Below are 26,761 nucleotides of genomic sequence, written 5' to 3'. Positions count from 1 at the left end.
TGTGTGTGTGTGTTGTGAAATCCCTGTGTGTGTGTGTGTGTGTGTGTGTGTGTGTGTGTGTGTGTGTGTGTGTGTTGTGAAATCCCCGTGTGTGTGTGTGTGTGTGTGTGTGTGTGTGTGTGTGTGTGTGTGTTGTGAAATCCCTGTGTGTGTGTGTGTGTGTGTGTGTGTGTGTGTGTGTGTGTGTGTGTGTGTGTGTGTGTTGTGAAATCCCTGTGTCTGTGTGTGTGTGTGTGTGTGTGTGTGTGTGTGTGTTGTGAAATCCCTGTGTCTGTGTGTGTGTGTGTGTGTGTGTGTGTGTGTGTGTGTGTGTGTTGTGAAATCCCTGTGTGTGTGTGTGTGTGTGTGTGTGTGTGTGTGTGTGTGTGTGTGTGTGTGTGTGTGTGTGTGTGTGTTGTGAAATCCCCCGTGTGTTTGTGTTGTGAAATACCTGTGTGTGTGTGTGTGTGTGTGTGTGTGTTGTGAAATTCCTGTGTGTGTGTGTGTGTGTGTGTGTGTGTGTGTGTGTGTGTGTGTGTGTGTGTGTGTGTGTGTTGTGAAATTCCTGTGTGTGTGTGTGTGTGTGTGTGTGTGTGTGTGTGTGTGTGTGTGTGTATTGTGAAATTCCTGTGTGTGTGTGTGTTGTGAAATACCTGTGTGTGTGTGTGTGTGTGTGTGTTTGTTGTGAAATTCCTGTGTGTGTGTGTGTGTGTGTGTGTGTGTGTGTGTGTGTGTGTATTGTGAAATTCCTGTGTGTGTGTGTGTGTGTTGTGAAATCCCCGTGTATGTATGTGTGTGAAGCATCGACGTAGGTTATGATATTTTTTTGAAAAAAATATAGTTGTGAGTTAATAATAACCCGGTGTTGATTTCATGTGATTAAAAAGTCATTTTGTCCCCCCCCCTCCACAGTTCCAGCTCTGTATGTAATTATATCCTTAGTTCATTAACTGTGCGTATGCTGTTAATTTATTATGAACGCTAATTATTTTTCGCTATTTTTAGTATCCGAGGAAATGATTTTGACCCCTTGAATACGAAGGGTAGGAAGGATCCTTGAACGCGAGTGTACCTTGAACGCGCGTGTACCTTGAATACGAAGGTAGGAAGGATCCTTGAAGGCGAGTGTATCTTGAATACGAGGGTAGGAAGGATCCTTGAACGCGAGTTTACCTTGAATACGAAGGTAGGAAGGATCCTTGAACGCGAGTTTACCTTGAATACGAAGATAGGAAGGATCCTTGAACGCGAGTGTACCTTGAATACGAGGGTAGGAAGGATCTTTGAACGCGAGTTTACCTTGAATACGAAGGTAGGAAGGATCCTTGAACGCGAGTTTACCTTGAATACGAGGGTAGGAAGGATCCTTGAACGCGAGTTTGCCTTGAACGAGCCGGTATACAGTGGCCCTTGGGGAGTATGACGGCCTGACCTTTGACATGACCCCTTAAAGGTCGGGACCTATAAAAGTCAGGCCTTCATAGCGAGAGTGTCGTAACCCCTCGCTCGAGCAAGGGTCGTACCGTCGTGCTCAAGGGTCGTACCGTCTCGCTCAAGGGTCGTACCGTCTCGCTCAAGGGTCGCACCATCTCGCTCAAGGGTCGTACCGTCTCGCTCAAGGGTCGTACCGTCTCGCTCAAGGGTCGTACCGTCTCGCTCAAGGGTCGCACCGTCTCGCTCAAGGGTCGCACCGTCTCGCTCAAGGGTCGCACCGTGTCGCTCAAGGGTCGTACCGTCTCGCTCAAGGGTCGTACCGTCAAGTTGGGAGCCGTAAGCCGAGAAGGCACAAAATGGAGCGTGTAGGCCAAGCAAGAGCACATATACAGCTGTAATACAGTCTGTATAAAAGCTGTAATACAGTCTGTATAAAAGCTGTAATACGGTCTGTATAAAGCTATAATACAGGCTGTATAATAAAAGCTGTAATACAGTCTGTATAAAAGCTGTAATACAGTCTGTATAAAAGCTGTAATACGGTCTGTATAAAAGCTGTAACACAGTCTGTATAAAAAAGCTGTAATATAGTCTGTATGATAAAAGCTGTAATACAGTCTGTATAAAAGCTGTAATACAGTCTGTATAAAAAAGCTGTAATATAGTCTGTATGATAAAAGCTGTAATACAGTCTGTATAAAAGCTGTAATACAGTCTGTGTAATAAAAGCTGTAATACAGTCTGTATAAAAGCTATAATACAGTCTGTGTAATAAAAGCTGTAATACAGTCTGTATAAAAGCTGTAATACAGTCTGTATAAAAGCTGTAACACAGTCTGTATAAAAGCTGTAATACAGTCTGTGTAATAAAAGCTGTAATACAGTCTGTATAAAAGCTATAATACAGTCTGTGTAATAAAAGCTGTAATACAGTCTGTATAAAAGCTACAATACAGTCTGTGTAATAAAAGCTGTAATACAGTCTGTATAAAAGCTGTAATACAGTCTGTATAAAAGCTATAATACAGTCTGTGTAATAAAAGCTGTAATACAGTCTGTATAAAAGCTACAATACAGTCTGTGTAATAAAAGCTGTAATACAGTCTGTATAATAAAAGCTGTTTGTGTATGACAAAATGGGGTAGCGATAAACACACAAACCACTTGCGTTCGTCAAAAGGAATACGTAAACCAGCTTCGTTAGATCGCCGACAGAGAATGGCATGTATGTGATCGCCTCTATACACGTCGCACATTGCCTGCGTATACACGCACTACACAACACGACGTATTAACTCTTAAGTCAGAAAATACAACGACCACGGACGAGCGAAAATCGGACATGGAGACGTACGCAACTTGTACAGAGAAATACGATACGTCACGATGGGTTGGGGGGGCGGCGCGGCGCGTGCGTGTGCCTGCGTCCGTCGTAAAGATCAGTTGCTTGCTTGAGGTCGCAGACAGAGGAGAAAAAACTCATGGATATTAATCCGAGGTTGAGGCAGCACGCTGACTGGGGGAGGGTTGACCCACCCGCCCAGAGAAAGTCACTTGGTCACACACCAGGGGCACGGCTAGGCCACACGTCAGCCCTATCTACCCACACACCAGGGGCACGGCTAGGCCACACGTCAGCCCTATCTACCCACACACCAGGGGCACGGCTAGGCCACACGTCAGCCCTATCTACCCACACACCAGGGGCACGGCTAGGCCACACGTCAGCCCTATCTACCCACACGCCCCGGAGCAGCTATATCTACCCACACGCCCCGGAGCAGCTATATCTACCCACACGCCCCGGAGTAGCTAGGCTACGGATTAGCTATATCTACCCACACCACTTGAGTAGCTAGGCTACGGATCAGCTATATCTACCCACACGCCCCGGAGTAGCTAGGCTACGGATCAGCTATATCTACCCACACGCCCCTGAGCAGCTAGGCTACGGATCAGCTATATCTACCCACACGCCCCGTGAGCAGCTAGGCTACGGATCAGCTATATCTACCCACACGCCCCGGAGCAGCTAGGCTACGGATCAGCTATATCTACCACACGCCCCGGAGCAGCTAGGCTACGGATCAGCTATATCTACCCACACGCCCCTGAGCAGCTAGGTCGGACAAAACAAAAGCTATATCTACCACACGCCCCGGAGCAGCTAGGCTACGGATCAGCTATATCTACCCACACCACTTGAGTAGCTAGGCTAGGATCAGCTATATCTACCCACACCACTTGAGTAGCTAGGCACGGAATCAGCTATATCTACCCACACGCCCCGGAGCAGCTAGGCTACGGATCAGCTATATCTACCCACACGCCCCGTGAGCAGCTAGGCTACGGATCAGCTATATCTACCCACACGCCCCTGAGCAGCTAGGCTACGGATCAGCTATATCTACCCACACGCCCCGGAGTAGCTAGGCTACGGATCAGCTATATCTACCCACACGCCCCTGAGCAGCTAGGCTACGGATCAGCTATATCTACCCACACGCCCCTGAGCAGCTAGGCTACGGAACAGCTATATCTACCCACACGCCCCGGAGCAGCTAGGCTACGGATCAGCTATATCTACCCACACCACTTGAGTAGCTAGGCTACGGATCAGCTATATCTACCCACACGCCCCGGAGTAGCTAGGCTACGGATCAGCTATATCTACCCACACGCCCCGGAAGCAGCTAGGCTACGGATCAGCTATATCTACCCACACGCCCCGGAGTAGCTAGGCTACGGAACAGCTTTATACCCTTCAAAAACAAACACCATTCTCTCATCATTCCTATTTTAAAGTCTTCCTTTCAAAATCTACTCCTACTTTGATGTTCAACGTCAGATTCGTAAATATTATTAGGAAACGTAGCGCATTGTGTCAGTGTAGGTGGGTAGCAGCACCTGCTACATAACTGGATAAATCGCGCTAAAGCAACATCTACCACCTTAGTTCCCGCCTTCACCAAGCTGTTACCCCGAGATGTGCAATTTATGAAAATTAGTCGTGATTTTTTGGTTTTTTTTTTTTTTATTGTTTACCCCCCCCCCGCTCTAGGTGTAAACCACCCACTTTAGGTATAAACCCACCGCTCTAGGTGTAAACCACCCACTTTAGGTATAAACCCACCGCTCTAGGTGTAAACCACCCACTTTAGGTATAAACCCACCGCTCTAGGTGTAAACCACCCACTTTAGGTATAAACCCACCCGCTCTAGGTGTAAACCCACCCGCTCTAGGTGTAAACCCACCCGCTCTAGGTGTAAACGACCCACTTTAGGTATAAACCCACCGCTCTAGGTGTAAACCACCCACTTTAGGTATAAACCCACCGCTCTAGGTGTAAACCACCCACTTTAGGTATAAACCCACCGCTCTAGGTGTAAACCACCCACTTTAGGTATAAACCCACCGCTCTAGGTGTAAACCACCCACTTTAGGTATAAACCCACCGCTCTAGGTGTAAACCCACCCGCTCTAGGTGTAAACCACCCACTTTAGGTATAAACCCACCGCTCTAGGTGTAAACCACCCACTTTAGGTATAAACCCACCGCTCTAGGTGTAAACCCACCCGCTCTAGGTGTAAACCACCCACTTTAGGTATAAACCCACCCGCTCTAGGTGTAAACCACCCACTTTAGGTATAAACCCACCCGCTCTAGGTGTAAACCACCCACTTTAGGTATAAACCCACCGCTCTAGGTGTAAACCACCCACTTTAGGTATAAACCCACCGCTCTAGGTGTAAACCACCCACTTTAGGTATAAACCCACCGCTCTAGGTGTAAACCACCCACTTTAGGTATAAACCCACCGCTCTAGGTGTAAACCACCCACTTTAGGTATAAACCCACCGCTCTAGGTGTAAACCACCCACTTTAGGTATAAACCCACCGCTCTAGGTGTAAACCACCCACTTTAGGTATAAACCCACCGCTCTAGGTGTAAACCACCCACTTTAGGTATAAACCCACCGCTCTAGGTGTAAACCCACCCGCTCTAGGTGTAAACCACCCACTTTAGTATAAAACCCACCCGCTCTAGGTGTAAACCACCCACTTTAGGTATAAACCCACCCGCTCTAGGTGTAAACCACCCACTTTAGGTATAAACCCACCCGCTCTAGGTGTAAACCACCCACTTTAGGTATAAACCCACCCGCTCTTAGGTGTAAACTCGCCTGTAGGTGTCAACCTAACCTCTCTAGGTGGAAATTCACCTGCTTTAGATATAAACCCATCTGCTTTAGATGTAAACCCACCCGATCTAGGTGTAAACGCAACCACTTTAGGTGTAAACCCACCCGCTGTAGGTGTAAATTCACCTTCTCCAGGTGTAAACCCACCCGCTTTTAATATAAACCCGCCCATTTAGCTGTAAACCACATTTGTGTGATACTCTCTACCATTTTGCTGCAGGCAGACACGTCAACCAATCATCGCTACAAAATATTCATATACTTGGCTGTCATTTTTTTTGTCTTGTAAGTCTGCTCTATTAATTCAGTCAGTATACTGGACTGCGGTGATATCTACGAGAAGTCCAAAATCAATACTGCAATATATATATATATATATATATATATATATATATATATATATATATATATATATATATATATATATATATACACACACACAATAATATATATTTAGCCCAAGATCAGTTTCTGTGAGTGCTGGTGTTGCCCACTTTTTTTTTTTTTTTTTCTATAGGCTCCTGCAACCAAGGCTGCGTTGCTTCCAGTAGCATGAATTGCAGACTCCTTTGGAGTTAGAAATTCTGTGAATAGACCTCACTCCTTGTGGAAGGTCTTGCGAATATATGGTGTGGGAGGAAGACTGCTAGAAATAAGTTTTCATCAAGGATGTAAGGCATGTGTACATGTAGAAATAGGGGAGACCAAGTTGTTTTAAGAGAAGGTTGGTATGCTGCAGGGGTGTGTGTTGTCACCATGGCTGTTTACTGTCTTTATGGATGAGGTGGTGAAGGGGCTTGGGGAATAAGTCAGTTGTTGTTTGCTGATGACACAGCACTGACAAGAGATTCGAGTGAGAAACTGTAGAGATGGTGGCTGAGTTTGGGATTGTGTGAAAGGAGGAAGTTAAGAGTGGATGTGAATAAAATCAAGATTATCAAGTTTAGCAGAGTAGAGTGGACAGGTTAGTTGAAGAAAACTTAGAGTAAGCGGTTTTAGATACCTGTGAGTGGACTTGGCAGCGAATGGAACCTTGGAGGAGGAAGTGTCATAGGGTGGGTGAAGGGGTGAAGGTTCTGGGAGCACTGAGGAATGTGTGAGAAGAAAGGTTGTTATCTAGGAGGAAGAAAATGGGTATATTTGATGACAAGATAGTCCCAGAGATGTTGCATGGCTGCGAGGAATGGGCTGTAGTTGAATATCATAGGAGGAGGGTGGATGTGTTGGAAATAAAATGTTTAAGGACAGTATGTGGTGTGGGGTGGTTTGATCGAGTAAGAAATGTAAGGGTAAGAGAATTGTGTGGTAATAAAAAGAGTGTGGTTGAGAGAGCAGAAGAGGGTGTGTTGAAATGGCTAAGACATACTGAAATGAATGAGTGAGGAAAAGTTGACATAGTGGAGGGGAAAAGAAAGGGGAGACCAATTAGGAGGTGGAAAGATAGCATGTGTGATAATGAGTGGTCAGAGACTAAACATATAGGAGGGTGAGAGGTTTTCACGGGATACAATGACTTGGAACGATGTGGTATACCAGGGTCGACGTGCTGTGACTGGACTGAACCAGGGCATGTGAAGCGTCCGGGTAAACCATGGAAAAGTTTATGGGGCCTTAGTGGGGATAGGGAGCTGTGGTTTCGGTGCATTACACACGACAATTAGAGAATGGATGTGAGCAGATATGGCCTTTCTTCTCCCTGGCGCTACCTCGTTAAAGTGGAAAAGGGAGGATGAATATGAGGTAAAGAAAAGAAAGAATATATTATTATTATTTTTATTATTAATATTATTATTATTATTATTATTATTATTATTATTATTATTATTATTATTTACCTTCTATCAGGATGGTAGGATACTGAAATTTCAGGAGACAAAGGCACATAGGCCTCAAAGCTCCCCTGCTTCATACACCATCCACAAACACTGAGGCACGGGATTTAAAACTTTGGGAGGCTTTAATGCAACTTCAACTTAGTTCCCCCCCAACCCACCCACCCAGCCACCCATTTTTTCCCCCCCAAGAAGTTGCCCAGTCGATGACCTCGGCCTAGATGGATAAGTTTCCGCCAAAGACTTGGGTCAAACAGTCGTTTGTGGTATTTGAACAAAATCCCGTTTTCTCTTCGCTTCCGAGTGGGTGCTGGTGATTGGCCGCTAGGCATCTTTCAACTGTAATTCTGTACTTAAAGATTAACGTCCATCTGGCCTGTAGTTACGGTGTGTCGTTACAGTAGAGTGACTGAGGGAAAATATGATAACATTAGGTGTAAGTTACCACTGTCACCGCTAGGTGGACAGCACAACCCTTTTTCTGTACCTTCCCTTAAAACTGGGTTGAATTAATGATTTTCTGGATTATCTCCTTCCCTTCCACGGCTGGTCCCCGTGGGAGAAATATTCTCACCCAGTTACCCCGCGGGGGAATGTAAGGCTGGTGGAGACTTCCTCCAGTTATGCATAATTAATTTCGTTAAAACGATTGCATGTCTGGATCGTGTACTTTGCCCCACCGAATGTGTAAATGGATATATTAAGTTTACATAAGAATACAGGGATATGTTGCTGCTGCATCACTAATTACAAAACACAGCCGAAGTATACTGTGTAGATAATCATATAATAAATGGATCAGTATACGTTTTCATTTCATCGTAATGGCGATGTTTCCCCCCTCATTGCCAGTGGGTAACTGAGGCGCGGTGGCTCCATGTCACCTGACCTCGAGGTCTGTCTGTCTGCACGTACCATGCTGCCAGACATACGATAATCCTACCTGGCACCAATAGGCCTGACTTGTGCTCCGTCATCCCACTCCGACTACATGACTGTGTCACGTTGTTGTTAGAGAGAGAGAGAGAGAGAGAGAGAGAGAGAGAGAGAGAGAGAGAGAGAGAGAGGTATGTGGTCTTCACCTCCTGTAGAAGGTGTACTCCATGTCAACACAACTTGACGTTGCGCGACCACCTTCCCGGTGGTCGCGCATTCGACAGGGCTGGATCAATTAATGGCCAGACTACCTCAGCCAAACGGGTGGTCAGTGGTCATCATTCACAACAGCTGGTGCCAGCCAGCTTGGTCATGGCGTATCATTACACACACACACACACACACACACCAGGTAAGTGATCGCGAGGCGTCATCTTCACGTTAATTAAGCGTCCAGATTTTGTATGTAAATGAAATGTAATTGTAATTTACGCAAGAATTACATTAAAGTGTCCTGCTTTTATATGGAGATTGAATGTAATTTACGCAAGAATTACGTAAAATATTTTTCCTCTCCGGACGCATAAAATCGTTAGGTGCGTTAGTTTGTAAAAAGAATAAAATACAATATAGCGCGAGTTGAAAAGCGAATGATTTTGATAGATTAAATCACTTTGATACACTGAGCCTGAAAAAATATGACGAGGGGAAAAATACGGAACAATATATATATATATATATATATATATATATATATATATATATATATATATATTATCCCTGGGGATAGGGGAGAAAGAATACTTCCCACGTATTCCCTGCGTGTCGTAGAAGGCGACTAAAAGGGAAGGGAGCGGGAGGCTGGAAATCCTCCCCTCTCTTTTTTTTTTTTTTTTTTTTTCCAAAAGAAGGAACAGAGAAGAGGGCCAGGTGAGGATATTCCCTCAAAGGCCCAGTCCTCTGTTCTTAACGCTACCTCGCTATCGCGGGAAATGGCGAATAGTATGAAATATATATATATATATATATATATATATATATATATATATATATATATATATATATATATATATTTCCTTCTTTTGGAAAAAAAAAACGAGAGGGGAGGATTTCCAGCCCCCCCGCTCCCTCCCCTTTTAGTCGCCTTCTACGACGCGCAGGGAATACGTGGGAAGTATTCTTTCTCCCCTATCCCCAGGGAATATATATATATATTTTTTTTTTTATACCTCGTCGCTGTCTCCCGCGTTTGCGAGGTAGCGCAAGGAAACAGACGAAAGAAATGGCCCAACCCCCCCCCCCCCCATACACATGTACATACACACGTCCACACACGCAAATATACATACCTACACAGCTTTCCATGGTTTACCCCGGACGCTTCACATGCCTTGATTCAATCCACTGACAGCACGTCAACCCCTGTATACCACATCGCTCCAATTCACTCTATTCCTTGCCCTCCTTTCACCCTCCTGCATGTTCAGGCCCCGATCACACAAAATCCTTTTCACTCCATCTTTCCACCTCCAATTTGGTCTCCCTCTTCTCGTTCCCTCCACCTCCGACACATATATCCTCTTGGTCAATCTTTCCTCACTCATTCTCTCCATGTGCCCAAACCATTTCAAAACACCCTCTTCTGCTCTCTCAACCACGCTCTTTTTATTTCCACACATCTCTCTTACCCTTACGTTACTTACTCGATCAAACCACCTCACACCACACATTGTCCTCAAACATCTCATTTCCAGCACATCCATCCTCCTGCGAACAACTCTATCCATAGCCCACGCCTCGCAACCATACAACATTGTTGGAACCACTATTCCTTCAAACATACCCATTTTTGCTTTCCGGGATAATGTTCTCGACTTCCACACATATATATATGTTGAAATTTAATTCTGATGTTGATATTGTCCAGCTTGTCTGAAATTCAGCTAAATGGAGAGGAATTTGTTTCTAGATTTTCTACGGAGGGGGAAGGTGTTTCCTGGGTACTGTACGGAGGGGGAAGGTGTTTCTTGGATACTGTACGGAGGGGGAAGGTGTTTCCTGGATACTGTACGGAGGGAGAAGGTGTTTCCTGGATACTGTACGGAGGGGGAAGGTGTTTCCTGGATACTGTACGGAGGGGGAAGGTGTTTCCTGGGTACTGTACGGAGGGGGAAGGTGTTTCCTGGGTACTGTACGGAGGGGGAAGGTGATTCCTGGATACTGTACGGAGGGGGAAGGTGTTTCCTGGGTACTGTACGGAGGGGGAAGGTGTTTCCTGGATACTGTACGGAGGGGGAAGGTGTTTCTGGACTGTACGGAGGGGAAGGTTTCCTGGTACTGTACGGAGGGGGAAGGTGTTTCCTGGGTACTGTACGGAGGGGGAAGGTGTTTCCTGGATACTGTCCGGAGGGGGAAGGTGTTTCCTGGGTACTGTACGGAGGGGGAGGGTGTTTCCTGGGTACTGTACGGTTCCTGTGTTATGTACGGAGGGAAAGGTGTTTCCTGGGTACTCTACGGAGGGGGAGATGTTCCTTGGTACTGTACGGAGGGGGAGGTGTTCCTGTGTACTGTACAGAGGGGAAGGTGTTTCCTGGGTACTGTACGGAGGGGGAGGTGTTCATTGGTACTGTACGGAGGGGGAAGGTGTTTCCTGGGTACTGTACGGAGGGGGAGGTGTTCCTTGGTACTGTACGGAGGGGGAAGGTGTTTCCTGGGTACTGTACGGAGGGGGAAGGTGTTTCCTGGGTACTGTACGGAGGGGGAGGGTGTTTCCTGGGTACTGTACGGAGGGGGAGGGTGTTTCCTGGGTACTGTACGGAGGGGGAGGGTGTTTCCTGGGTACTGTACGGAGGGGGAAGGTGTTTCCTGGGTACTGTACGGAGGGGGAAGGTGTTTCCTGGGTACTGTACGGAGGGGGAGGGTGTTTCCAGGGTTCTGTACAGAGGACTTGGGTGAGGTGTGCGTGTCATCATTGCCTTCCCCATGTCATGGGCTGTTACAAAGAGAGAGAGAGAGAGAGAGAGCACATGAGAGGCTCCACTCTCTTGAATTTCTCTCTCTCTCTCTCTCTCTCTCTCTCTCTCTCTCTCTCTATCTCTCTCTCTCTCTCTCTCTCTCTTCATGCGCAACGTGAGAGAGAGAGAGAGAGAGAGAGAGAGAGAGAGAGAGAGAGAGAGAGAGAGAGAGAGAGAGAGATGACTTCATAATCATATCAAAACTTCCCCGCCATCATGAGTTTAGGGATAACTTTTTGCATTTTGGTTATGAGAATCCAGTAACCTCATGAAAACCAAATTATCCACATGAAACAGTGAGTGAACTTAAAGTGAAATATAGATAGTGATATAAGTGAGTTAGAGGTAAACTAGAGATAGAAGCAAGTTTGAGTTAGACTAGAGATAGAAGCAAGTTTGAGGTAGACTAGAGATAGAAGCAAGTTTGAGGTAGACTAGAGATAGAAACAAGTCAGAGGTAAAGTAGAGATAGAAGCAAGTTAGAGGTAGACTAGAGATAGAAGCAAGTTAGAGGTAAACTAGAGATAGGAGCAAGTTAGAGGTAGACTAGAGATAGAAGCAAGTTAGAGGTAAACTAGAGATAGAAGCAAGTTAGAGGTAAAGTAGAGATAGAAGCAAGTTAGAGGTAGACTAGAGATAGAAGCAAGTTAGAGGTAGGCTGGAGATAGAAGCAAGTTTGAGGTAAACTAGAGGTATGCGTAAGTTAAAGGTAAACTAGAGGTATAGATATTAGTAAGTTAGAGGTAAGCTTGAGGGATAGTTATAAGTAAGTTAGAGGTAAACTTAAGGTATAAATGTAAGTTAGAGGTAAACTAGAGGTACAGATATTTGTAAGTTAGAAGTAAACTACAGGTATAAGCATAAGTAAGTTAGAAGTAAATCACAGGTAGAAGTATGTTAGAGGTAAACTAGAAATAGTAGCAACGTAGAAGTAAACTAACGGTATGTGTAAGTTAGAGGTAAACTAAAGACATAAATGTAAGCTAGAGGTAAACTAAAGGCATAAATGTAAGTAAGTTAGAGGTAAACTAAAGGCATAAATGTAAGTAAGAGGTAAACTAGAGGTAAGTTAGTGTGGCCACGAGTTACTTTTCTCAAGTTAGATAACCAAATTGCTGTTCGTAACACACACCCAGTGTGAGGCTTGCCCGTGGAGGCAACGGGGTGGGGGGGGGGGGGGGGGTGGAACAATAAAATGTAAACATTAAACACGTGGTCGACACGATCCTAACATGTGCCTGACGTGTTTGTTTGTCTGTTGTCTCCCGCAGGAGAGGACGCCGTTTACCGCAGTACGGTGGTAGCGCTGGAGGGAGACGCCCCAGGGCCACCAGGAGGAGTGGCCTTCATGATCAAGGTGAGTGAGTGAGTGAGTGAGGTAGACGTAGCGTAGGTTTTAGGGTTTTAAGGTTTTAGGTTATGATTATTTAGGTTTTAGGTTAGGCTTTTTCCCCCTCAAAAAACGCCCCGGGATCCACTGTTCCTTTATTATGCTTGACACGTCTTGGGGTAACAGATGGGCGCATGACCCCACCAGTCTTGTATCCTCCATGACCCCACCAGTTTTGTATCCTCCATGACCCCACCAGTCTTGTATCCTCCATGACCCCACCAGTCTTGTATCCTCCATGAGCCCACCAGTCTTGTATCCTCCATGAGCCCACCAGTCTTGTATCCTCCATGAGCCCACCAGTCTTGTATCCTCCATGAGCCCACCAGTCTTGTATCCTCCATGACCCCACCAGTCTTGTATCCTCCATGACCCCACCAGACTTGTATCCTCCATGACCCCACCAGTCTTGTATCCTCCATGACCCCACCAGTCTTGTATCCTCCATGACCCCACCAGTCTTGTATCCTCCATGACCCCACCAGTCTTGTATCCTCCATGACCCCACCAGTCTTGTATCCTCCATGACCCCCCGCCAGTTCTTGTATCCTCCATGACCCCACCAGTCTTGTATCCTCCATGACCCCACCAGTCTTGTATCCTCCATGACCCCACCAGTCTTGTATCCTCCATGACCCCACCAGTCTTGTATCCTCCATGACCCCACCAGTCTTGTATCCTCCATGACCCCCCGCCAGTCTTGTATCCTCCATGACCCCCCGCCAGTCTTGTATCCTCCATGACCCCACCAGTCTTGTATCCTCCATGACCCCACCAGTCTTGTATCCTCCATGACCCCCCGCCAGTCTTGTATCCTCCATCACCCCACCAGTCTTGTATCCTCCATGACCCCACCAGTCTTATATCCTCCATGACCCCGCCTGTCTTATATCCTCCACGTATATATATATATATATATATATATATATATATATATATATATATATATATATATATATATATATATATATATATATATTACTCATAAAAATTTTAACGTGATACATATATAAACATTATCCTTAATTGCCTTTCCATTTGGTTTAAATTCATTGAATATTAATGACGACATATTATCTGGCAACATGGAGAACCCTGCCAGCTTGAAGCTTTCTCTTCTTGAAGAATTAGATTCTGAAGTTTTTCCCTCGAAGAGAATCGGAAGCTGAGCCGTGCACGGTGGGGTCGGGTTCCACTCCTGCAGACGGTGCAGTACTCTGCGGACATTGCCGACCTTATTTCCCATCCTTCACTTCCCTACTTGTTCAAGTCTCTGTACAAAGAATATATATATATATATATATATATATATATATATATATATATATATATAGATAGATAGATATATGATATATATTCCTATGAGTCCACGGGGAAAAAAGACACACAAGTTCCCCGTAGACTCATAGAAATATACTTGATCACGCGCAAAATTGTTCCCTTCCAATATATATATATATATATATATATTTTTTTTTTTTTTTTTTTTCAAACTATTCGCCATTTCCCGCATTAGCGAGGTAGCGTTAAGAACAGAGGACTGAGCCTTTGAGGGACTACCCTCACCTGGCCCAATTCTCTGTTCCTTCTTTTGGAAAAAAAAAAAAAAAAAAAAAAAAAAAAACGAGAGGGGAGGATTTCCAGCCCCCCGCTCCCTCCCCTTTTAGTCGCCTTCTACGACACGCAGGGAATACGTGGGAAGTATTCTTGCTCCCCTATCCCCAGGGATAATATATATATATATATATATATATATATATATATATATATATATATATATATATATATATATATATATATATATACATATATATATATATATATATACATATATCAGGATGGCCTTGATTAGGGCCTCAGCTGACCGTGCCGTCTCAGCTAACATGAAGAAAATACACTGGGGGTACCGGGCATTCCAGCATTCCTCATGATGACCATGTTAATGACCAAGTCAGTCACTTATATTTTTCTGATATACAACGACCAAAAGGAAGGTCATTAAACGGAAAAAAACATTAGGTTGTAACAAGTTTATGTGGGTAAGAAATGGACTCCCACAGACAGGTCGAGCCAAACACAGAGATTAACTCTAAAGCGGCTTCTCTCATAACACTGTGCTACTTATCCTCTGGTGCTAATTCACAGAAAGTGAGAATTTCCTGTTTAATGGCCATTTTTCGATCTGTCGTCTTTCCAAAAGGTCTATCATTTCCTTCAGCCATTTTGCCTCACCAGCGACTAAAAGACCTCAGACAGTTAGCCTCTACGATTAAAACGATCAATTAAACACCTGATTTGCGATCTTTTCTGCTTAACACCTGGAAATCTTGATGGCTTGAAAACTGTCCAGCAGATCTTTGGTCACATTCATATATCTATCTGTTCTCTGTAGTCTGTGTTCTTCTCCATCTTCTTCGCATCTGACTTAGAGAGGGTATATGTGCCAGTTCACATTTCCTTAACTTGTCTGTGAAACAAATGCAGTCTGTTAATGAAAGCAGATATGTTCTGAACCACATCATATATCAATATGAATTGGCCACGTAAATCTTCATTTATTGTATCCAAATGGAACGTCATGTCTGCAAGAACAGCCACATCAGTAGCCCACTCGCGATCTGTAAGCTCGGGTTGAGTTCTGTACTTATCTAGGAAAGATCCCACCGGCCCCAGGAGCTGTACAAAATAACCTTACCCCTGGAAAGCCATGGAACAAAGCAGCGCAGTGATAAAATCAGCTGGGAAAGCATCTTCACACACTCCTCTCATCAAGTTGGGAAACTGTCTATGATTTAGCGCATCTGTCTGAATAAAATATACAACATCCAACACAGGTTTCACGCAGGTTGTAGAGACCAGTTGTTCTCAGTGAATGCTACCTTTTAGATTCACTTCAGCTTAGGGTAATGTTATTTATGTTTATATTTTTGTATTTCCCGTAAACTAAAAGAGAAAAATATATTTAACGAGCCCGTTTTCTTCAAGAAGTTTACGCAAGCTATTTCCGTCCTAATCCCATTTATTTCCATATGTCTTAGCGATGAATCCGTTTTCTCTCTTTTAAGTTAGTCAGTCTTTTATTCTTGCTCTGGGTGAAATCGTGGAGGAGTGACCATTTTCTCACGTCGCGTTACTGGTTTGTGTGTGTGTGTGTGTGTGTGTGTGAGGGCGCTGGCCTCTTCTTGCCTTGGTCCTGAACTCATTTCCCACAACACATCGAGATGTATTTATGGTTATTTCATGATAGATATAAAGTGTACGACGTGTTACGATAACTTATATTTATGCGAATGTGGTAAATGATTATTATTATTATTACGAATATTTACACAAAGAATTAAGAATATATAGATTTCAATCCGAGTTGAATATATCATGAAGCTTAATTACGATGTCCCTCTTTGTATATCTTTATATACATTTATATATTTCTTTATATATCATAAGATAACAATAAATACATCTCTGATCACCAGAATGACTCTTCTAAGACGAGATGATATTATTTCCCATCTGACAAATGTCTGGTTATCATCCCTGAAGGTTTTCAGGGAGTCCTATGTAGTTGTGTTTGATGTATCTAAAGCTTTTGACACGGTGTGGCTTCGGGGTCTCATCTCTAAGCTCCCCTCTTATGATTTCCCTCCCTCACCTTGTTCCCTCTTATCTAGCGTCCTCTCTAGCCGATCTATCTCGATGGTTGTTGATGGATCAGCCTCTCCCTCACCTTGCTCCCTCTTATCTAGCATCCTCTCTGGCCGATCTATCTCGATGGCTGTTGATGGATCAGCCTCTCCCTCACCTTTTGCTCCCTTTTATCTAGCAACCTCTCTGGCTGATCTTTCTCGATGGTTGCTTATGGATCAGCCTCTCCTCCCTTCTCTATCGACACCGGTGACCCTCACGGTTCTTTCCTGTCTCCTAAACTTTTTCATTTCTTTTGTCAACTATTTTCTTCTATTACAAATTACTAAATGCACTCATACGCTCAAGACTCAAACTGCATTCCACCACATCCTTCAGTTCTGATCCTTCATCTCTCACTCTGTCTGCATCTCGTCTAGACACAACTTCCGAAAAGAAACTCATTTTTGCACAGGATGTCTCAGTGGGGTAGACCCAGTTTCTGCCCTTCTCTCTATCAAAGATTTCCACGACTTTCCTCTCTTCTTTGACGGTTCAGTAATTCCACATCTTGGCTCAGTGAACAAAATTTGTATTACTGCAACATCCATCCTGTCTTGGAGACCCCGCATTACAGAAATGGCTAAGTCTGCCTCTAAGGAACTAAGAGTCCTCTTTAAAACGTCGAAGTTTCTTTTTCTTCCAAACAGTAGCTCCGTTTATACAAAGGATTAATGCGTCCTTGTATGGAGTACTGCTCTCACATCTGGAGGTGGTTCTAGCTCTGCATTTGTACTTGACAAAGTTGAGTTGAACGCGGTCCAGACTTATAAACTCTCCCAGACTAACTGCAAAACTTGACCGTGACCCGCTTGCTGTACGCGGCAGTGTTGGTTCACTTTCCCACTTTTATGGGAATTACTTTGGTTTTTCCTCCCGAGAGCTGGCTGCTTGTGTGCCCCCCACCACCACTAGCTAAACCACGCAATACTCGGCAAGCTGTGGCGTCACATGATTACTGTCTGGCCATCAGCAACTCGAGGGTGGGCCGTTTTGATATCTACTTCTTTCCCTACACCTCGAGGCTTTGGAACTCTCTACCTTCTCATGTCTTTCCCAACAACTGTGACCTGACATACTTTAAAAGGCAGTTTTTTTTTCACTTCCTCCAGAACTTGCAAATACTTTCCCTTATCTCTTCTCTTTCCCTTTCATAATCCCCTATGGACTTTGGTCCTTTAAAGTTACTTTGGACCATATCCCAGTATACATGATTTTGCTTCATCAACTAAATTCCAAATCAATTTCATAAAAGTTATATATGTTTCTTTTCTTTCATACTATTCGCCATTTCCTGCGTTAGCGAGGTAGCGTTAAGAACAGAGGACTGGACCTTTGAGGGAATATCCTCACCTGGCCCCCTTCTCTGTTCCTTCTTTTTTGGGAAAAAAAAAACGAGAGGGAAGGATTTCCAGCCCCACGCTCCCTTCCCTTTTAGTCACCTTCTACGACACGCAGGGAATACGTTGGAAGTATTCTTTCTCCCCTATCCCCAGGGGTAATATATATATATATATATATATATATATATATATATATATATATATATATTTTTTTTTTTTTATAATTTGTCGCTGTCTCCCGCGTTTGCGAGGTAGCGCATGGAAACAGACGAAAGAAATGGCCCCCCCCCATACACATGTATATACATACGTCCACACACGCAAATATACATACCTACACAGCTTTCCATGGTTTACCCCAGACGCTTCACATGCCTTGATTCAATCCACTGACAGCACGTCAACTGCGGTATACCACATCGCTCCAATTCACTCTATTCCTTGCCCTCCTTTCACCCTCCTGCATGTTCAGGCCCCGATCACACAAAATCTTCTTCACTCCATCTTTCCACCTCCAATTTGGTCTCCCTCTTCTCCTCGTTCCCTCCACCTCCGACGCATATATCCTTTTGGTCAATCTTTCCTCACTCATTCTCTCCATGTGCCCAAACCACTTCAAAACACCCTCTTCTGCTCTCTCAACCACGCTCTTTTTATTTCCACACATCTCTCTTACCCTTACGTTACTCACTCGATCAAACCACCTCACACCACACATTGTCCTCAAACATCTCATTTCCAGCACATCCATCCTCCTGCGCACAACTCTATCCATAGCCCACGCCTCGCAACCATACAACATTGTTGGAACCACTATTCCTTCAAACATACCCATTTTTGCTTTCCGGGATAATGTTCTCGACTTCCACACATTCTTCAAGGCCCCCAGAATTTTCGCCCCCTCCCCCACCCTATGATCCACTTCCGCTTCCATGGTTCCATCCGCTGCCAGATATATATATATATATATATATATATATATATATATATATATATATATATATATATATATTCGCCATTTCCCGCGTTAGCGAGGTAGCGTTAAGAACAGATGTTCAACCTCAAGGCACGACAGTTCGCGCTTGGACGATCGACGAGTCGCTACGGATCATCTGTTCTAATATCCTACAATTTTTGAACCTAATTTTACCTCTGCTATATTTATGAGACATATATATATTCATCACATATATATAAAAGAAAAATAATTTAACACTTTTCTTGTGAGTTAAGAAATCGTTTATATCTTGTGGACGTGGGGGGGGGGGGGGGATTTTCGAATGTGTGGTGTTGACCAATGAGCGGCCGCCACGTGGAAGCGTATACGAAAACGCAGACTTGTCTTTTTTTTTAATTTTTTTTAATCATCATTATTATTTCATGTTTTATTTCCTCTTGTAGCATCGTAAATTTACCTTGGTACAACCTGTGTTGTTATAGACCGTGACCTTGGCATCAATGCATACATTGGCCCCGCGCACCCAGCTCTCTCTCTCTCTCTCTCTCTCTCAGTCTTCGCTTACCGTAATCCCCTTGTCTCTCAAGTATATACTCTCTCTCTCTCTCTCTCTCTCTCTCTCTCTCTCTCTCTCTCTCTCTCTCTCTCTCTCTCTCTCTCTCTCTCTCTCGGTCTTCGCTTACCGTAATGCCCTTGTCTCTCAAGTATACCCCCTCTCTCTCTCTCTCTCTCTCTCTCTCTCTCTCTCTCTCTCTCTCTCTCTCTCTCTCCCTTCCACCATCCCCTCGTCTGTGATATTGGCCATCGTCCACGTAGAGTGCGGTCCCGTGTTCGCGCCCCCGCCGTGTGTGTGTGTGTGTGTGTGTGTGTGTGTGTGTGTGTGTAGCTGCTGCAACAGATCGCTTTTAATTACCTGTCAAATTACCCCCCCCCCCCTGCAGAGGCGCGCCCTGCGGTGAATAATTAACGATATCAGCCCCTAACGAACCCCGGGTGGTTATTCCTGCTGTTGTGGTCTCGTGTTCTGGGGTTCTCTGGGTGGAGGAGGGGAGGCGCGGATCAGGCGCGGGGGTTGCCACGCTGGGCAAGGGGGGGAGGATGGTGTGTGTGTGTGTGTGTGTGTGTGTGTGTTGCGGAGAGGGAGTTTACACGCGTGCTGCCCCGCCCTCCTAACCGTGTGCGTATGTGCAGTGTCCTTACACACACACACACACACACACACACACACCCTGTTATCGGAATTCTCATAGTTGCTGTTGAAACGCCGTTTTCTACCTGGTTTACATCGTTATGTGTATATATATATATATATATATATATATATATATATAACGGCGATCAGGTATAAAAGATAATATATATATATATATATATATATATATATATATATATATATATATATATATATATATATATATATATATATATATATTATCTTTTATACCTGATCGCCGTTTTCCGCGTTATCGGGTTAGCGCCAGAGAGAAACGAAGAATGGTCGCATCCGCTTACATCCTTTCTCTAGCTGTCATGTGTAATGCACTGAAACCACAGCTCCCTATCCACAACCAGACCCCGCAGACCTTTTTTAACTGTTTACCCTGGACGCTCCACATGCCCTGGTTCAGTCCACTGCCAGCACGTCGACCCCAGGATACCACATCGTTCCAATTTATTCTATCCCGTGCACGCCTTTCACCCTCCAGCATGTTCAGGCCCCGATCACTCAAAATCTTTTTCACTCCATCCTTCCACCTCCAGTTTGGTCTCCCGCTTCTCCTCTTTCCCTCCACCTCCGACACATATATCCTCTTGGTCAATCTTTTCTCACTCATTCTCTCCATGTGACCAAACCATTTCAACACACCCTCTTCTGCTCTCTCAGCCACACTCTTTTTATTTCCACACATCCTTCTTACCCTAACGTTACTTGCTCGATCAAACCACCTCACACCACATATTGTCTTCAAACATTTTATCTCTGATACATATATTTTCCAGACGCCCTTATCTTTGACCCATGCCTCGCATCCATATAATATTTTTGTGACTACTGTTCCTTCAGACACACCTAATTTTACCCTCTTAGACGACGTTGCTCTCTTTCCAAACATTCTTCAGCGCTCACAGAATTTCTTTTCCTAAGACATTTCCAAACCCTTCGAATTACGTTTCACTCAGAGCCAAAACATCCAGGTTTCTCTCCTCAAACCTATCTCTCCTCTCTTCTTATCTTGGTTACATCCACACACAACATTTAGACACCCTCAGCTTAAGCCTCTGAGTAAGAGGAGCATTCTCTGCTTGGCTCCTTCTGTTTCCTATTTTAGAAATTGAAATACAAGGGATGGGGTGTGTATATATATATATATTTTTTTTTCAAACTATTCGCCATTTCCCGCGTTAGCGAGGTAGCGTTAAGAACAGAGGACTGGGCCATTGAGGGAATATCCTCACCTGGCCCCCTTCTCTGTTCCTTCTTTTGGAAAATTAAAAAAAATTGAGAGGGGAGGATTTCCAGCCCCCCGCTCTCTTCCCTTTTAGTCGCCTTCTACAACACGCAGGGAATACGTGGGAAGTATTCTTTCTCCCCTATCCCAAGGGATAATATATATATATATATATATATATATATATATATATATATATATATATATATATACACATATATATATTTTTTTTCCCCTTTCCGCCTATATATATATATATATATATATATATATATATATATATATATATATATATATATATATAATAGTGTGTGTGTCTGTAAATGACAGACATGCAAAAACCTTTGAGTGTAAAGGAGCTGAGGGTGGCGGATGGTGGGATGTCCCATGTATATGGTGGAGGCGAGGGGAAGGGGCGGTGAAAGTTTTCTGACGCTGCCGAAAAAGAGGAAATTATATGGGTGGGAAGACGGATGATGTACGAAGCTGAGCTTGGGGGGAAGAAAAAAAAAAAAAAAAGAAAGGCGTATGTGTGAGAATGAAGAACGGTGCGAAGGATGGCGATTATCTCAGTGTAAACTGCTGCGTTTCTGTGAAGGTGGGATGCGGACGTGTGAGGAAGGGTCATGAACGGCGGAATGAGGAAGTTACGAGGAGGAAAGCAAAGGCAGATGCATTGGTCGTTACCGGCGGGGAATGAGTGCGAATGACTGGGAGGTGTACAAGAGGAAGCGATACAGTGTCAAGAAGCAAGTGCAAGGGGCTAAAGGAGAGGGAACACGACGGATCTCTGCGAGAATATCAGCAGACTTCATGGCGGATTCGAAACCATTTTGGAAGGAGTTGAGTAGAGGATGAGGCGATACAAATAACAAATAGGGGAACATTGGTAAGGGGAGTAGATAAGGATATGGTAGTAGGCAAAGATGAAAAAAGGAGATCGAGTTTTTTTTGTGAAAGACTTTTGATTGTCTTAGATGTTAGTGTAGTAGATTTAGGGTGTTTGGAGGTGCATGAGTGGGTGGTAGATGTAGGGTGTTTGGAGGTGCATGAGTGGGTGGTAGATGTAGGGTGTTTGGAGGTGCATGATTGGGTAGTAGATGTAGGGTGTTTGGAGGTGCATGAGTGGGTGGTAGATGGAGGGTGTTTGGAGGTGCATGATAGGGTAGTAGATGTAGGGTGTTTCGAGGTGCATGATAGGGTAGTAGATGTAGGGTGTTTGGAGGTGCATGATAGGGTAGTAGTTGTAGGGTTTTTGAGACGTGGAGGTATACGGGTATGTGTGTGTGTGTGTGTGTGTGTGTGAGACCATTCATTCAGTACACATCTACTTTACCCTCAATATGTCTTTCAGACATTTACTCCAATTAATCTATCAGTGCCTCTGGGTCATTCATTACATTCGCCATTTCTAGTATTATTTTAACGTCACAACTTGGCATATTATACATACCAGAAATGATCTCATATCTTGAAATTACACTCTTAACATTTTATCTTTAATGATAGAATTTCTTAAAAAAACAAACAAAAAAAAGATCGTAACTAAACTACAAAATGCTTTCTCGGCTTTCCAGAATAACTAAGAAATAATATATCATAACTGGTTCCCTCCCTCGTCGATTCATATAAATGATATAAGATGTTTTAACCCAATTATATGGCCATCCATCACGACCCGCCATATTAGACACCAGATGCTCGACGATGTGTAATCTTTTTCGTAAAACCATTTGCTTAAAATTATACACAATCTTCGGTTATTGCAGTCGTAAAGTTTTATAATTGAGGTAGGGATAGGTCAGTTGATAAAAGGTAGGGTCATATTTTATTTTTCACTCTTACGGAAGGTATTTTTATTTGTGTATAAAATGGTATTTGTAAAGTATCGAATGGGTGGAGGGAGGTTGGGGTTTGGGATGGCGGGTGGAGGGGGGAGGTGTTCGGCGGGTTGTTGCCAGACACCGCCAGAGGATGATACTACACTTGTGGCTAATAAGGGTGTTTAGAACACGGGGAGAGAGAGAGAGAGAGAGAGAGAGAGAGAGAGAGAGAGAGAGAGAGAGAGAGAGAGAGAGACTAAAGGTGCTCCTGACTCACACTGACTCAGCGGGAAGAAGTCTTAAAGGGGTCATACTTGAGGTGCTGACTCACGACGACTCAGCGGAAGGAAGTCTTAAAGGTCTTGAGATGCTGACTCACGATGACTCAAAAGGGATGGAAGTCTCAAACGGGGGGTTCTCCTGGAGGTGCTGACTCACGATGACTCAGCTGGAGGAAGTCTTTTAAGGGGGTCTTGAAGTGCTGACTCACGGTGACTCAGCGGAAGGAAGTCTTAAAGGAGGTCTTGAGATGCTGACTCACGATGACTCAAAGGGGATGGAAGTCTCAAACGGGGGGGGTTCTCTTGGAGGTGCTGACTCACGATGACTCAGCTGGGGAAAAGAAAACGGGTCCGCCCTGCCATAAGGGCGTGACAATGGGACATTCTTCTCTCCCGCGCTGAAATATGTCGAGAGGAATTGCTGGGGGTGTGAGACCAGGGGGGGCGGGCGGCGCAGGGAAAATAAAACTGTAAATAGAGCAGGAAAATAGTTAAGGTAACAGACAATTTAAGAAAAAATAGATGAAATAAAAACAGACGACGAGAGATAAGGTGGAGAGAAAACTGGCCACTTGGAGAACAAAGGGAACATAAGTATTGGAAAAATGGAATCGAAACACGGAGAAAGAAAATGGAGGTGGAAAATAGACGAAGTTAATAGAAAATAGAGAAGTGAACCTGGGAGATATACAGAGATGGAGAAATAAAGAGAAAAAGGTAGAAGTTATGGAGGCCAAAAGAATTGCTGGGAAATTGAGGGAGGATATATATATATATATATATATATATATATATATATATATATATATATATATATATATATATATATATTGATGAAATCGTACGTGAGTGAAGGCCACAGAGGGAATGGAAATTACTCCACATGGGTTGAGGGAGAGTCCATTACCCCATCACTTAATATTCATATGTTTGTAGGAGTAATTACTGTATAGGGAGGGAGTTGTACACTGGTGGGGCCCCCATCTACTGAGCTTTCTCTACTCGGTACACCTATTTATGTCTATGTAAACTTTTTTTTTTAACTTTTTTTTCTCACTAGTCAGCGTTTCGAATTTCATCTCTTCCTTTCAGTCACCCACAACCAAAGTAATTCATTATATGTTGTGAGTTTGTCTCCCGATATCGTGTCATGGTCTCGGGTTATTGTGTGTTTACATCCATGCAAGAAACACTGGTCAATGACATGATCATCCAACTGGTTTTAGAAGCTTGATCACCCCTTACTCTTCTGTCTTCCGTGGTGGCCAAAGTAGGGCATCTAACCTCGCCTTATCGTTCGTATCTCTTGCTCCTGGCTTCGTCTGGACTCTTATCAGTAGTTCTACGTGCTTTTTCTAAGAAGGTCGGTGACCAGACTCGAAATACATACTTCATCTGGTTTTGGCCAATTAAACTCGAACACTACTTTACTGATCGTGTCCACAACCTTCACAGGGATTCTTAATACATGCCAGCAGACAGTTGGTGTCTTCTGTAATTCGTTTAAGGTAAGGGCTCTGGCCACAGTGTAGGGACAGTGTGTGTGTGTGTGTGTGTGTGTGTGTGTGTTACGGGGAGGGAGTTCTACCTTCGTAATACACCGTCTCATATACCGAATGTATATATATACCTTGCACGTCTATTTATCCATTGATAGTTCATATGCGCTACTTTCAGTAGCAGGGAAATGATGGACTCCTTTGGAAGGAGAAGGTTTAAGACGTGACTGAACTGCCTATGATACAGTCTCTTCAAAGGTCACTTTTCTCTTTTGCTGCACACACACACACACACACACACACACACACACGCACACACACACACACACACGTGTTTGCCGTCTCTAACGTTTGCAAAGTAGCGCCAAGATCAGGCAATGAAATGGTCTAATTCGCGTATATCCATGCTCTTAATGTCATATATATGTACGGAAACCACAGCTTCCTATCCACAACCGGGCCTTCATATTCCATGGTTCAGCCTACTGACAGCATGTCGTCCCTTACATACCACATTGCTCCAGTTTGCTCTATCCATTGCACGCCTCACACCCTCCTGCAGGTTCAGCCCAGAGCCTTCAAAGCATCTTTCACTCCACCCTTCCACCTCCTCCTTGGTTTCCTCCTTATCCTTATTCACTCCACTTCTGACATGTTTATCCTTTCAGTTAACCTCTCATCACTCATCTTCTCCACATGTCCAAACCATTTCTGTACATCTTCTTCAGCTCTCTCATACATCCCCTTCTTTATACCACCACGCATCTCTCTTACCCTGTCATAACATATTGGATCAGCATCCCTCACGCCACATATTGTCCTCAGACATTTCATCACCAACACATCTATGGTCATCCCACACCTCGCATCCAAACTACAATGTGAGGGATACCTTACCATCAGACACGCCCATCTTAGCCCCTCATAGTGACCCTTTTTCTCCACACAATCCACATTGCTCCCTAGACCTTAACAACCCCCCATTCCCCCCCTTACCCACCCTATGACTCGCTTCAATTTTCATGGTTCCACTTTCGCTGCAGTGTGTCCATTCCCAGGGATCGAGAACGCGTCATTTCTTCCAAGTTCTTCCCATCCAGACTCACGCCCTTGCTAACCTGTCCCCACAGCTTGTGTTCATGTTTACTCTCACATTTCTCCTCCCACACTCGCGCAGTGTGACCTCATGCTGTTTCCTGTGGGGCTGGGTAGCGCTAGGAATGGATTGAAGAGAAGTATGAATATGTACATATGTATATATGTATATGTCTGTGCATGTGTATGTATATGTATATGTACGTGTATGGGCGTCTTTGTGTGTGTATATATGTGTGTGTGTGTGTGTGTGTGTGTGTGTGTGTGTGTGTGTATGAGTGGATGGGTCATTCTTCATCTGTTTCTTGACGCCACCTCGCCGCCGCGGGAAACGACGATCAAGTATGAGAAACAAAAATGAAGAAACAAATATATGTTACGTGTCACCGCGAGTGAAAAGTCACCATTCTTGAGGCTGTACGACTGGGAGGACGGTCTCGTTGAAGCATGTCTTACTCCAAAGGCGTCTACATTTCCCAGCTACTGGAAATAGCGCAGTTTTGGGGCTGCAGGAACTTCTTAGAAAGTTTCCAGGGGGAACACCAGGGACTCTTTCATAGAAAACGGTCCCGGGGTGATTATACTCTCTCTCTCTCTCTCTCTCTCTCTCTCTCTCTCTCTCTCTCTCTCTCTCTCTCTCTCTCTCTCTCTCTCTCTCTCCACACACACACACACACACACACACACACACACACACACACAAGAAAACACACTTGCTCTGGGCGACCATTGAACCCTCTCTCTCTCTCTCTCTCTCTCTCTCTCTCTCTCTCTCTCTCTCTCTCTCTCTCTCTCCACACACACACACACAAGAACACACACATGCTCTGGGCGACCTTTGAACTTCAGGGTGGTGTTTGCTGCGTCGTACGACGGGTGGGGGGGGGTCTATATTGTGG

The 26,761-nt window shown here is 44.3% G+C and overlaps 1 protein-coding gene across 3 annotated transcripts in view; it reads left to right on the top strand.

Moving 5' to 3' along the window:
• The window catches only part of LOC139756075 (sodium-independent sulfate anion transporter-like), a 156,789-nt gene that overhangs the window by 97,360 nt on the left and 32,668 nt on the right, over window positions 1-26,761 (top strand). For all 3 annotated transcript variants that reach the window (XM_071675090.1, XM_071675088.1, XM_071675089.1), the window contains one exon: window positions 12,611-12,696. In XM_071675090.1, the coding sequence (XP_071531191.1) occupies window positions 12,688-12,696 (9 nt within the window). In that variant the 5' untranslated portion in view covers window positions 12,611-12,687. The remainder of the gene's footprint in view (window positions 1-12,610; window positions 12,697-26,761) is intronic.

Source organism: Panulirus ornatus, chromosome 20 (assembly GCF_036320965.1).
Source record: "Panulirus ornatus isolate Po-2019 chromosome 20, ASM3632096v1, whole genome shotgun sequence".
In the NCBI taxonomy this organism is placed as follows: Eukaryota; Metazoa; Arthropoda; class Malacostraca; order Decapoda; family Palinuridae; genus Panulirus; species Panulirus ornatus.
Note: the sequence above shows the minus strand (reverse complement) of the source record. Positions and strands in the feature narration are given on the sequence as shown.